This window comes from Chelmon rostratus, chromosome 19, assembly GCF_017976325.1.
Source record: "Chelmon rostratus isolate fCheRos1 chromosome 19, fCheRos1.pri, whole genome shotgun sequence".
Lineage (NCBI taxonomy): Eukaryota > Metazoa > Chordata > Actinopteri > Chaetodontiformes > Chaetodontidae > Chelmon > Chelmon rostratus.
Window position 1 is genome coordinate 21,010,037 of NC_055676.1, and position 14,379 is coordinate 21,024,415.

Sequence of the window (14,379 nt, forward strand, 5' to 3'; positions counted from 1 at the left end):
TTTATACAACTCCAACTAAAGGATGAAGTTTTCCTTCATGTCTTGAGAAACTTCTCCTTCTTCAGCTAAATAAACTGTTTGAAAAGCCTCTTGAATCAGAGAAGCAATGCTGATTTCAAACACAGGGGGGCGCCATCTGAGCAGAAATCAGTGAGAGAGCAGTGAAAACCGAACACAACAATCAGACGAGTTCCAGAAGAATTATTCTGTCTTGTCTTCTGTGTGTAAACTGAACGTTAATGTGTGGATGAATCACACGTGTTGGAGTCGAAGCTTCTCAGTATTGTGAAATCTCTCCTCTCATGCAGGTATCAGATGAAGACTGTGTGTGTGTGTTTCTGCAGTAAATCCTGAGGTACTTGTACTTCAAAACCTCCATTTTCTGCTGCTTTACACATCAACTCAACTTCATTTCAGCGGGAAATATTGTACTTTTTTAAAGAGAAGAGTTCAGTAGCACTTCTACCACCACTGTGTGTGTGTGTGTGTGTGCGTGCGCATGTGTGCGTGCGTGCGTGTGTGTGCGTGTGTTGTACAGTATGTGGTTTGGCTCTCAGTGTCCTGCTTCAGCACTTCACAGCCCATTAGTCCAGTCTGTCATTGGATGGTTGCAACACACACACACACACACAGCTATCCCACTCATCCCAGTCATGTCCACCTGTTTGGCTTTGGAGAGAGGGGGAGGGTCCGGGTGAGGAGGGGGAGGCAGTTACCACCAATGCTAGCATAGCTCCTGCAGGGATGGCCGTAGAAGGCTATTTTTTGCTCCTGTGCCCCGCGGCGCTCCTCGTCACTCCCATCCCTCCCTCACAATCTGTCAATCTGGCTCGTCTATTAAAACATAAAGGCGACTGCAGCGGCCTGCTCCGCCCTCCTCATCGCCGCCACACGCCCACGCCTTCCTTTGTCCACACGAAGAGCTGCTCTGGGCCCCGCCGCTGCAGCCGGGACAAGAGCTGGAAGACGCATTCATTCATTTTCAGTGGAAACGAGCTGTGAAGACAACATTTATACAGCTTCACCTTTTAAAGGAGCAGTGTGTAGCAGCATCAAGTGAAATACCCCTCGCCTCTCCCTCCCTCTCCAAGCATGTTGGAGAAACTATGGTGACCAAGAAACCTCCAAAATACAGATATAGATACACAGATGAAAACATAACTATGAGCATCATATTCTATTTCTGCCAACAGACCCCCTTAAATCTTGCAAACTGAATGAATGCAAGATGTGGACTGGAGGGGTCCCGACCCCTGGGAACCGCTGATGTAGACCACCAATACAGGTTTAGGGTTTAATCCTTTAGAAAATAATTAAAATCGCTCTACTGTCAGATAATTGCAGTGGACTAAACGGGTAAAATATTTTTATCTGAAATGTGCTGGAATAAGCAGTAAATACTCGAGTAAAGTACTTTGAGTACATACTTGTAGCTGCTGGTCAGGAATGTGTGTGTCAGGGTGTGTGTGGGTGTGTGTGTGTGTGTGTGTGGTGGCAGGTGGTTTGAAAAGCTTCCTGGAGGTACTCGAGACAGCTGAGGAGGGCGGAGGAGGGGGGGAGGGAGGATGCCATAATATCGTACCAGCCCTTCTCCTTCTCCTCCACCCAAATGCATCTACACCTCCACCCTCGCTGCTTTTCTTTTCTTTTCCATCCATTTCTTTTTTCTTCTCCTTTTTTTAATATCACTGCTACATTAATGTGGATGTTGCATTTTACTGTTGTAGATGTTTCAGGTTGAGCTCCTTGTAGTGGAGGAGAAGTAGAAAGCAGCATGAAATGGAAACAAAGTACAAGTACCTTTAATTTCTACCTAAGTACAATACTTGAAAAAATGTACAACACCTTCATCTGAATGTGTTTGGGCTTAAATATGATACAGAAATCAACTAAAAAGAAAATAACTTCAATAAACTAATGCAAAACTAAAATTCACCAAATGATCATCATCATCAGGTCAATATTTTAATGTGTCCAATATTCAGATTTATGTCTAAAACCTGCAGAACCAAAGACATTCCCATCAGCCTGCTGGTTAACTAATGCTAGCAAGCTAACACGCTAAACTGCGAACATGGTGAACAACCCTGTAAACATCAGCTGTTAGCATTGCCATTGTGAGCACGCTAGTATTGCGTTTAGCTCAAAGCAGCCCTGTGCTGAGGTGTAGCCTCACAGATTTGTTAACATGGCAAAATAATAAATGAATAAACAATAAATAACTATATTTTCCACGCTGACAGTGAACGCACCGCAGAGTTAAGTAGTAAAAATCATCTGTCTGAGCTGTAATCGTGTGATAATAGAAACTTTCTCTGTGATACTCTGATCAACATCTGATTTTACTGCACTGGACGCCTTCTGCCAACAATAAATACTCAAATCCAAATACTTTAAAATGAGGGAAATATTCTGATCCTGTACACACACACACACACACACACACACACACACACACACACACACACACACACACACTCTGAACTGCTTTCTAAAAATAAAAGAAATCAAAAGTGTTTCTTTAAACAGCTCCTCAAAACACATCCACTCCTCCGCTGTGACGAGATTCACGGTGGGCCGGTCATGAGGGAAAAAAGGAAGGAGAAGAAGAAGAAGAGGAGGAGGAGGAGGAGGTTGTGGGGAACTTGGTTACTCAGCCTGAAGTTGCTTCTCTTCCTCCTCTTTATTTTCCTCCCGTGGCTCACACAGTGATACGTACACACTCACTCATCCATAGGCAAACCACAGTCACACACACTCACAGCCCGTCATGGCTATTCTTAGCTATGTACCGCGCTATTTTTAGACCACTACCGGTTTCCAGCCATTTAGCTGGGAGGGATCGCAGCCAACACAAAGGAACTGGACTTACTCTGTGAGCATATGTGAGCCTCAGTGTGTGTGTGTGTGTGTGTGTGTGTGTGAGACTTTACTGAAAGCTTCATCTGTTTCTAATCTGAAACAGTGCGCACACACACACACACACACACACACACACACACACACACACACAAACAGAACAGGCCAAAGCAAAACAAGGTTAACAGAGTAAAAGTGAGGAATGTAGAACTCCTCAGATGTATAAATAGCAGCACGTTTCCCAGGCTAAATGAACACAATACATGAAGCTGATAATCATCTAGCATGTAGCCTGTACACACACACACACACACACACACACACACACACACACACACACACACACACACACACACAGGCATCATGCCAACCTGCCACATGAGTGGAAAAAACGACGACCAAAACAAAGGAGGCTCTCTTCTCCTGAATTCCTGTCCGGTGGATGTTTCATTGGTGCAGAGCCTTTTCACAGCTCGGAGGACTCGCTATCACACAGCCGTCACACTCCAGCCCTCATCCACCTCCAGCACAAGTCAGCGATGAAACTAGTCGGCTAATCGATCGAGTCAGAAAATTCAATTCTGCTGCTTTTCTTCGTCTGATGTGACAGAAAATTGAATGTATTTGAGTTGTGGACTGTTGGTCAGACGGGACAAGTCGTCTGAAGACGTCACTTTGGCTTCAGGGAACCGTGACAGACATTTTAAAGATGACGATGAAAGCAAAACAGACCATGAATCAGCCAAAATATGACGAGTCTAAAGATGTCAGAGTGATAGATTAACAGTAACATCCACCAGCTGCTCAATTATTGCCAATTTCCCTCTTTTCTTTGTTTTATGTGATAATAAACTAAATATCTTAGGACTTGGGACGGTTGGTCAGACAAAAGAAGCAACCTCCAGCAGCTCTAAAGCTCACAAATTAACACTCACATCTCGTTTCATTGCATCTGTACTCAAGCAGAAACATTACAAAAAACTCTAAAACTGTAAAACTCAAAGGTGAAATCACTTCACCACAGTCTGGTCTGAAGCTTATTAGCCGAGTGCTAGCCGTTCAGTTTATTTTAACCTCCTCTATGAAAGCTGTAATATGAGTTCATGTGGCACATGTCCACTAAAGAGGACGGTTATGGCGCAAATGTCTCTAGAATAAACTGTGATCTCATTACAGTGATAAAGCTAACAGGCTTGCTAAGTGACAGCAAGTTACAGATTAGCCACCTAGCTAGTTTAGAGCGCTTTATTCTGTAAATTCTTTTAGCGCTAGCGCCTGCACGCCATCGCTGCATCCGGCTGCTGTTTGCAAATTGTTCTAACATGCAGCTCCCTCCGAATCCACAAGCTGTTTCACATTTCTGTTTGTGCACAGATTAAACAAACAGGACACATCATGCTAATCGTTGAGCTTGAACTGTGGACACAGTCCTGATGCTAAGCTAAGCTAAGCTAAGATAAGCACTGCCAGAGAAGATGTTGAAGAATGACTCGCTCTGGCCCAGCTGGCGCGACCTTGGCACGGGCGCCGCAGCGCCACGTCGTGCCATGTGTTGTTGTCTTATCCTGAGAGGTTACACATGCATCAAAGACTTCTGTTCCTCTCATCATCCAATCAGAGAGTGGCGAGATTAAGTGCGGTGCGCTGGCACCAAATGTTATCAGCTAACACAGGAACCACACTGGAACCACGTGCAGGAACAGTCGAGTCCTGAATGAAAGGCACAACTTCTCTGTGACACGCCGTTCAGCCATCTCGCCTTCATCAGGGTGATTATTAGGTTGTTTGCTCGATTATCATCACTTCACCTACGTGAGGTCACACAGCAGCAGGTGATCACATGTGAGAGCCATCTTTTTTTGTTTTAATTGTTTCCAAAGGAGAATAATCTGTCTGTAATGCTCAAACATTACAAACATCTTCTCAAAAACACTCTTTTAAACCATGCCTTACATTAAATAACAAACATCAGATTGTGACATAATGCCCGTTAGCATGCAGCTAGCATTGCTGCTAAATCTGTGACTAAGGACTCATTCGATATGCTAGCTGAACAGCGCCAACAAGTAGCTACTGGTTTCATGCTGTACCTGATGTTTAAAGTGGCAGCTGGAACACAAGCGGTGTGTTTCTGATTTTTTTTTTACATCCTCGTACTTTGTTACGTAAAGTTCATATATTTGAGTTTTGAACTGTCGGTCGGACAGAACAAGACATCTGAAGACGTTTTATAGAGGAAACAGTCGACTCATTGAGAAAATAATCATCAGAGTGAGATTCCTTCGGCTAATTTTCCATCTTGGCGTCACTCCTGCTTTATTTAGAAAAACGCAGAAAAGAGAGAAGGAAACTAATAGACAAAGATGTCATTGAAATGATACACAGCACGTCTCATTAACCAGACTTTTCCGTCTCAGTTTGGACTAATGTGAGCAAAACCAACGACAAGACGACAAGACAAGGGACAGGAAAAGGCATCTGGAGGGTGGCGCGAGAGGAAATGTCACACGGAGGTAACGGTGCTTCACACTGCGTGGATACGCTGCAGAGAAGAAGAAGCCGCCTGGACAGATTACAGTAACGAGCTAAACTGGATTGTGATAGATTACAGAGGATTACAGAGCATGTGAGCCTGGTTTTGACGGGCCGGCCAAGAGGCCATGTGGTGAGCCTCGTGGAGGAAAAGCTCAGGTACAAACACACATACGTAAGCAAATGCGCACGCGCACACACACACACACACACACACACACACACACACACACACACACACACACACACACACACACACACACACACACACACACACACACACCTTTTACTTATTTTGTCGTTGAGTTCAATCCTGGTCTCCTGTGTCTGAGTTTGTTATCAATAGTTAATGATCTTATCAGATTAGGAAATAAAACCCTATGAACAATATTTGTTTATATGCCACTATTCCTATTAGATGCCTCATGACTCAAATCATCATCATCAAAGTTAAACACTGTGTAAACCATCAGTAAGACAGAATGTGAAAACCTGCTAACTCACCTGAAAACAGCACAAAGTCAATATATTTAATGTTTGAGCTCATCAGCTTCATTGATTTTTGTAAATATCTGCTTATTCTGAATCTGATGCAGCAACACGTTTCAAACACGTTGGGACAGGAGCGACGAAAGACTGTGAAAGATGTGGAACGCTCCAAAAACACCTGTTTGGACCATTCCACAGGTAAACAGGCTGATTGGTAACAGGTGATAGTATCATGATTGGGTGTGAATCATCCTGGAACAGCTCAGTCTTAGAAAAACTGTTGTCAGTAAACAGTTTGATTGGAAGTGATTGATTCTGGTTTTATTGATATTTTAGAGGGCATTATAAAAGAGTATAATAATGTCGGAAATTAGTGAAAATGTTCATTTTAATATTTAAGTGAATCCAGGAGGTGAAACAACTCCATGAACCAGACTCCTGCCTGCTCTTTGACTTTTGACGGCATAAGTCTGACCTTGGTGACACTGTGTGCTGAGTGTGTGTGTGTGTGTGTGTGTGTGTGTGTGTGTGCTGAGTATGTGTGTGCATGTGTCCACAGAGCATACACTTACTATTGTGTTCTCCTAACATGATTACATAAGTCAGGGAGAACAGTGCTCAGTCTAGTACTGTACTAATACTGTGTCACTCTGTGCTGGTGCAGTGCTGTATAATGCCAACACACACATGCAGGCGCACGCGCACACACACACACACACACACACACACACACACACACACACACACACACACACGGTCTACAGCTGAAGCTAACACTTACACTACCTGGATTCACGATCCTTCCAGCCTTTTTCAGCTAACTGGCTGCGACTAACCATCATTTTTCATTATAGATTAATCTGCAGATTGATAAATTGATTAGTCATTAAGTCTATAAATGTCTTCAAATGTCTTGTTTTATTCGACTAACAGTATAAAACCTGACAACATTCAGTTAAACTCTAACGAAAGACACTGAAAACCAGCAAATTTTCATTTTTAAGAAGCTGGAATCAGGACATTTTTGGCCATTTTGCTTCAAACATTTACAGGTTTTAATGCCAGTGTGTGCGTGTGTGTGTGTGTGTGTGTGCGTGTGTGTGCGTGTGTGTGCGTTCCTTACATCCACGATGTCGGAGTTGGTCCGGCTCTCGTGCGGCTCGTTGTATTCGGTGTATTTGAGCAGAACTTTGTCCATGTCGGTGCTGGCGTACTGAAACAGCTTGTTGGTGCTGTTGAAGATGATGAGGGCGATCTCGCAGTCACACAGCACGCTCAGCTCGTACGCCTTCTTCATCAGACCAAACTTACGCTTGGTGAATGTCACCTGGAGAAAAGAGGAAGAGGAAGGAACTGCTTTAAAGGTCTTTAAAGGAGCAGTGATACTGAATATCTCAGCAGCTAATGGTTGCATGGACAGACGTTAATGATCCCCAGAGGATGAAGCCTCACTAACCATCACTAATGTGATCCTATGTCTTAGCACCTAGCACATTTGTGGTCCAGGATAAAAATTTCCAAACAACTATTGAGCATGCTGCCGTGAAATTTCGGGTTCTGACCACAGACTTTATATAAAGATGGACGTCATGACATCCTGATCACCTGATCATGGTGGCTGGCTGCAGTGTATGTCATAAACCCCGCCTCCTTCATGTTAGCGGATAGGATGTGATGTTTTCTGTTATTTTTGGTAGTTCTTATTACGCTGATGTGTATTCAAATGCTAATTTTTCTAATAAGTTTGGTTTTAATTAGTTAATTGATGCTATAAAAATGGGTCTAACGTCATGATTGACAGCTGAGGCTTGCTCATGACTAAGTCGATACTGCGGCTCCAACCTTCGATCATGTGTTAGATTCACGCCCCCCTTTAGGATGACTCGTAACAACGTTGGCGATTCTCTGACTTTTAGCGCCACCATCAGGTCATTTTTATGTAATCCGATAGTTTGGTTTGCGAAGAACTCAGCTGCGCTTTGTGTTTAGAGCTGATTAGCCAACGTTAGCATGCTAACATGCTAAACCAGGATTGTGAACGTGGTAAACATTATACCTGCTGAACATCATTTAGCTAGCAGCATCATTTAGCTGTGTGAGGCTAGCATGGCTGCTGTCTCTTATAGCTCTCTTTTTCTTAAAGTTGGGTGCATTTGTCGAGCTCTCCAGGCATCCATTTGTCTCCATTCATTTCAATACAAGCTGAGGTGATGCAGTGCAGACCGTTAAAATCAATCTGCACTTAAACAGCATTACAACACATAAATAATGTAACTAAATGCAGACTTAATGTTCACTGTGAAGGTTTACGCAGCTCATGCAAGTTTCAGGAGTCCGCTCATTGATTTCAACTGAAAATAACGGACATCAATGGCTGCCTGGAAGCGCTGGAAAACAGAAGCCTTCCAGCAGCTGCTGTGAATTATTATCTTTTATTTTTGCGTCAGATCTGATCGCCTTGAACTCATAGCATCCATCGCTGAGATCTCAACTAAAAATGTGCAGCTCAAGAAACAAGTTTTAAACAGCTGGTTTCCTCTTTAATTTTGAGCTGAAACTGGGCCTGAGATGTTTGGAATTATCCCTCATCGTGCAGGAAAACCGTGACCACACCACGGTAAACACAGCAGGTCAAAGCTCGCGCAGGAAGTCGCTCTGTGAAGGATGTTTACAGCGGGCAGTTTGGGTAATAATTTCACTGCTCACCTTTATTTTCATCGTCACGCTGCTTGTGCTTGTTGCTCTGTTGGACTTATTTTTAGCCACGTGCTGCATCCTCAGCACTTAACCTGCTAAATGTTATGTCGTCATAACCAGAGAAACTCGGGCTGCCGTTAACCGCCGTTCTCCTTCAAGAAAACATGAGTGTAACAAAGGAGCTAAAACTTCTAAACAAACTGGTGTGTTCGTTTAAAGATAAAGCTGCTCCACACACACACACACACACACACACTCAAGTCTTGTATTGGGGAGCGGTTCCTCTCTTCCTGTTATGACAGGAAATGCAGGCACATATGCTTCCTGACCCTCGTACCAGGGCAGGACTGACCCCGTCACAATCCTTCCCTGGACTGTGTGATGGTGCACTAGTGTGTGTGTGTGTGTGTGTGTGACGATGCCGCCTCATCGACAGCTACCCTTTTGCATGCAGCCAGCACTCGGTGGACTCACACACAGTCACAGCTTGTGAGGGTCACATGACTAGACATCACCAGTTTGAGGAACTATGTTATGAAATGAATGAAGTGTTTTTTTCTGCTCTCGCACAGGCTGCATCACCGGCTGAGTTTAAAAATTAATGTGCAGTTAATGAATTAATGACTGAGGTGAGAGACGCCGGCTTCCTGTTCCCTCTGTTATATTTTATCAACCTTTGAATTCTGTCTGTTTTGTGACATCTAACAGTGCAGAGGCAGAGAATGGCGGGACGTGAACATGGGTTTAATCTCTATTGCTCACACGCTGAATGTAAAGTGTTTAGCTGGATTTGAACGCATCACCCACTCAGCTGTCATGGATGAAAGTTGAATCTGATTATTTTTGTGGTTGTACGAGGGTTTTTTTAAACTCTCCTGCTCCGCATCGTGAGGAGAAAGATGATTTTTGCGGACTGATCTGACGTTAAAGAGAATGCGTTCAGAAAGAACACAAAGCGAATTTTAGAGGCGGCGTAATTGACACGAAGACGCGTCCGTCGAGTTTGAAAGTCTTTCAACTTCTTAAAACTTTGTGCTTATTCTGGGTTTTATGAGTCTGTTTCATAAAAGCACAGAGAGGCTGGAGGGAAACAGCAGAAAGAACCGGAGTTCAGGAGTTCAGTTGAGGCTGACATGGTCAAAGTGGCCATTGCTTGCTAGCTTATGAATGAAGAGAAACAGTCCAGCAGGCTAATATCTGCGAACGACTGAACAAAACAAAGGAAGCAGCGACTGTTTTTGCCTTTCTGTTCATCTGACGGCAACACATTTACACAAAGATAGAGGGTGTCCTTCTTCTGTACACTCACATGTCTGTTCCGTTCATCCATAATCCTCGCTATCTGAATCTTTTTCCTCCCCATCTTGGATATTTTGTCTCTTTGTCACAAACGTCTTCTTCTTCTTTGGCTCCTCCGATCGACTTTCTGGCCTTCACAGTTTCTCACTTTTCAATCCCACACTGCTGGTTCCTGCAAAAGATGGGAACAAGACAAAATGATTAGGGTTAAAAACACTATCAGTCGCACATGCCTGCACATGGACGCCAGGAAGAGGATAAACTGGTTTTAGGATTCTGTGTCACACCTGAAGAGGTGGCGAGTCAACATCCACGCAGCGAAGAAAACGACAAAAGGTTGCAACACAAAAGTCGAACAGAAACATGTATGAACACCGCATTTAATTACCAAGGCTGGGTTGTGTGTGGGTATCATGTCAAGCTATAATGCAGAGTGCAACCGCCATGCACGCACAGACAGGCAACATATTATCTGTTCGCATGCTCGTCCATTCACTGCGGCGGTATCCCCCTGACACACCCAGAAACCCAGTTTCCTCAGGGGTTACTGCACCCTCAGGAGGAAGTGAAACAACCAGGCATGCCACAATGCAAATAATAAAGAGGGATGGCTCCATCTAAAACGGTATTAAAAAACATCTGCAGGCTTTCAGAAACCACATTTGAAGGCAGGATTTTGTGCTCGACAGAAAACTTCCTGTCTGGGTGGAGCTGAAGCGGGAAGAGCCGGCGGGAAAACACTTCAGCTGAGCGTCAGAGCCACAGATTCATGTCATTCATAAGAATAAAAGTTTATTTATATAGCACATTTCAGACAAAAAGAGGAGACATAATGTGCTTTACAAGAGATGAAACTAACAGGAACACCGACTCCAACAATATTCCACGATTATACTGAACATGGCGATATTCGAATCAATACGGAGCATGTAAACAGCATATCAAGGTTGGACTGAGACGATTGATTCTGATTGATATGCTGATATTATCCAGGTTTTGGGAGCCTTCACTGACATGTTTACAGCGCGTTCAAAATACCCGTCTCTGCTGGGTTTTACAACAGTTTGCGACACATGGCCTCCTGTCTGTTTCCAGTCAGCTCTGTGATCGGAAAGGACTGCACAGCTGCATGGAAACAGAGATATTAATGAGCCATGCAGACATCTTAATAGGATATGCTAACATATGCTAACACACTCTGCGAGGCACAGCAGTGCTTTGAGCTAAATGCTACCAGGAGCATGCTAACACACTCTGCGAAGCACAGCAGTGCTTTGAGCTAAATGCTACCGGCAGCATGCTAACATGCTCACAATGCTAAAATACTGATGTTTACTCTGTTCACCATACTAGTTTATTGTTTTAGCACGCTAACATTTTTAATTGGCACTAAACACAAAGTACAGCTGGTAATCGATCTTGCAGGTAAAGTATTGGAGAAGTTAAAAACTTCAGCTGGTTCATCGGTTCATGAGGTTTTGTACGCAAGGAAACGTCTCGGTGATCGTTTGGGTCAAGAGCTGACGTTGAAGCACAGAAACGTTTCTCTGTTTGTCCCGCCCCTCCTCCACTGTGATTGGATGGCAGCGACGAGTGCGATGTTCTTACCTAAAGTTGAACATTTTTTAACTCTTGGAGGTGAGAAAAAACATGTGGTCACACTGCTGGTGTTCGTAGTGAACTGCAACCATGTGCCGCTCCCATCGCTAACAGTTCAAAACATACGCTGACCTCACGAAAAAACGCTTGAATGGACACGGGCTGAACGTACGTGGGTGTCATACGGAAACACTGATTGATGGGATTATTATTTCACTTTGCTGCCACATCTCAGCTTTGGTGCAACGTTATCAAAACTATAAAACATCCAGATTCTCCTTTCAGGTCCTTCAGGTTTCACTCCCTGCTCATTCATCATGCGTGTCCAGCTGACCTTAAACCTCAACACTCCTCTCACCCGCTGCTCAGGCCCGTCACATTAAGACACTCGGAGGAGAAGTTTAAGAAAAGGTGGCCTCCTTCCTCTCGGGAGGAATGTGAAATTCTCTATTAGCTCTAAGACAGTCAGTAAATCTTCTGCTAATCTCTCGTGTGCCACAGGGCATGAAACACAGGACGAGAGTTTAAAAGCGCATGCAGAAATGAGCGTAACAGCGATTAAAGACGGACCCGTGCAGAACTGTCAGTGTGTGTGTGTGTGTGCGCGCGCGCCATGTGACCCGTGTCTTGCTCCTGAAGTGCAGCTTAAGAGCTCAGGTCGCAGAGTTAACTGGATGTGCACACACGCTGAGACAGACGCACACAAACACAAACACACGGCAGGTTTTCTCGTCGGCGCTGCGCCCTCATCGCAGCGGGCCGAGGCCAGACGAGGGGGCGGTGCTCCGGCTCGCGAGGACGAAACGAGGAGGAGGCTCAGACTCGCCGTGACACAGGTGTGCTCTCCAGCAAAAAGGGAGAAAGTGACCGCGGTTCCACATGTTCTTCACCTCCCTCGTCGTCATTATGAGTTATCAAGATGTTCCTTTTGTAAGACGAGAGCGACAACAAGCAGCTGCTTTCATGACGGATGATCCGACTGTTGTTTGGTTGATAAAATGTCTAAAAACAGCAGAAGATATCCGTCACAGTCTGAGGGGGACATTAAGAAACATTTTGTTTGTGCAAAAAACCCCAAAAATATTCACTTTGCTGTGATGTAAAACATAAAAAACAGCAAATCCCCACATTTGAGAACTGGAGTCGTTGATTTTTGGTATGAGTCTCACTGAACTGACAAACGAGGTGCTCTTCTTCTTCTGCTGCTGTATTTCTGGCAGAGAAACCACGCAGGGTTTGCTGGTCGCGCTCAGTGATGACACACGTGTGATTTTGAATGAAACTGGTCAGGAGTGTGCCATATCACATCGTTCATGATGACATCAGTATAAATTCTATAAGACGAAAAAAATGTATCTTGTAATATTGGAATAAGACTTGTTGACGTAATGGCGTTCATCACCATCACGCACAGCAACAACAAACATGGCTGAAAGGTAACACTGCTGCCTGCTCCACGGTGGAGGAGCAGCGACTTCACTCGAGCGGAGGTTGTTTGATTGCAGGCGATCAGATGTACAACAAAGCACAGCAAGGTGGGAGGTGTGAGTGTGAACGGTGAAAACGTATTTCGCTGTCGGCAGGAAAGTCGGCCGTGTCGCTCACCTCTGTATCCATCAGTAACAGCAGGTGAGCACGTCAACCAGTACTGAAATATTACAGCTCCGGTGAAAGTTTCCTCACTTTCTCTTCCACAAACACGCTGACAGATAGTAGAAACTACTGTACCTTTAACGATGACGAGAACGAGGAAGCAGCGAGAACAAAACAACAACACACGTGTCCGACAATGACTTTTCCTGCCTCACCTTCCTGTGCGTTCGCTGACGGTTCGTCCAAAGCACCGACGGCAGACTCAGAGAGCGACAGCAACAGCTGCAAGGTCCAGAACCTGAGATAAACCTGAAGGATCTCCTTCCTCTGAGCCATGGAGCTCCACTTAAAACACATCAGTAAGCCTCACTGGTGCACAGGCCGACATGTTCCTTCACTCCTTCTCTGTTTTATGGTTAGAAATCGAATAACTTTGCTTTTACACTGTTTGAAGACGGCACTTCGGGCTCTGGAAACTTGTGATGATCTGAAGAACTAATCGATTAATCCAGAAAATAAGCACCAGATCAATAATAGAGATAACCATCAGCCTCAGCCCTGTTAAACTGCTCTGTGTAATTTCCACCTCCTCTGCTCCTGGTTGTCTACAGCAGGGTCGGATGAATGTGATCTGACAGCGTCTGTCGTGAAGTCATAATTGATGTGTTTTGCAACAACAAAACAAACGCTTTGATAAAGCGCTGCCATACTATCGGATCGTCTGCAGCGAGCAGCAACACGCCAGCCGGAGAGCATTACACGAATATCTGGTGTGTGAGTCACGCTGCCTGCGAGCCCACCTCGCTTCAGGAAAACAGCACAAGGATCAACACGGTTTAAATTTAGAGCGCTCACAGACGAGCACACTCAGCATGTTGTCGTAAAGGGAAATTTAGGGCAAACTGAGGCGTTCAGGGAACGTTGCATAAAACAATAAGGATCAGTACGTGCGTGTGTGTGTGTGTGTGTGTGTGTGCTGTTTTCTGTAGGTGTGATTTAACGCAGTTTGATCTCCTCCAGGATGACAGCAAACCTCCACCCAACTCACCCTCCACACACCAACACGCACAAGCCTCCACGCTATTTATAGCCTCAGTGTAAAGCAGAAGGACTCCAAAAATAAAAGAATGAACTTTTTACCCCAAACAACAATACGACTGGTTTCTGGTTCACAGACAGAGAGCGACTGTTGAGCAGAGGGAGAGATGGAAATCAGCCATCTCACGCAGTCCTCAGCTGCTCCCTCACTTTCTCGCCGCCTCGCCAATTTTTTTTCCCAACACGCTGGAACCTCAGAGAGACAGTCTGACT

At 44.7% G+C, this 14,379-nt stretch overlaps 1 protein-coding gene across 2 annotated transcripts in view; it reads right to left on the minus strand.

Annotated features, from left to right (window-relative positions):
• LOC121622811 (myocyte-specific enhancer factor 2C-like) overlaps positions 1-14,379 on the minus strand; it is a 28,962-nt gene that overhangs the window by 7,963 nt on the left and 6,620 nt on the right. For both annotated transcript variants that reach the window (XM_041959811.1, XM_041959810.1), the window contains exons 3-4: positions 9,887-10,048; positions 7,004-7,207 (exon numbers count right to left, since the gene is read on the minus strand). In XM_041959811.1, the coding sequence (XP_041815745.1) occupies positions 7,004-7,207; positions 9,887-9,940 (258 nt within the window). In that variant the 5' untranslated portion in view covers positions 9,941-10,048. The remainder of the gene's footprint in view (positions 1-7,003; positions 7,208-9,886; positions 10,049-14,379) is intronic.